This window comes from Merops nubicus, unplaced genomic scaffold (assembly GCF_000691845.1).
Source record: "Merops nubicus isolate BGI_N331 unplaced genomic scaffold, ASM69184v1 scaffold1097, whole genome shotgun sequence".
Classification (NCBI taxonomy): Eukaryota; Metazoa; Chordata; class Aves; order Coraciiformes; family Meropidae; genus Merops; species Merops nubicus.
Window position 1 is genome coordinate 1 of NW_008622085.1, and position 235 is coordinate 235.

Below are 235 nucleotides of genomic sequence, written 5' to 3' on the forward strand. Positions count from 1 at the left end.
TCCAGCCTCAGAATCACAGACTGCTTTGGGTCGGAAGGGACTTCTGAAGGTCAGCTAGTCCAACCCCCGTGCGGTGAGCAGGGACATCCCTGAGCAGCAGCTGGTGATAACGCTCCTCTCTGGCTTCTGCTTCCAGGGGAGGTGAACGACAACGCCCTGCTGGGGCTGCTGGAGCTGGAGGAGCCCGGCTCGCTCGGAGGCTGCGGCACAGAGGGACCCCTCTTACCGACGCTGC

At 63.4% G+C, this 235-nt stretch overlaps 1 protein-coding gene across 1 annotated transcript in view; it reads left to right on the forward strand.

Annotated features, from left to right (window-relative positions):
* Positions 1–136: 136 nt before the first annotated feature.
* LOC103777101 (cytohesin-interacting protein-like) overlaps positions 137–235 on the forward strand; it is a gene marked incomplete at its 5' end in the record, with an annotated part of 449 nt that continues 350 nt past the window's right edge. Inside the window, one exon of the mRNA XM_008944640.1 lies at positions 137–233. Within this exon, the coding sequence (XP_008942888.1) occupies positions 137–233 (97 nt within the window). The remainder of the gene's footprint in view (positions 234–235) is intronic.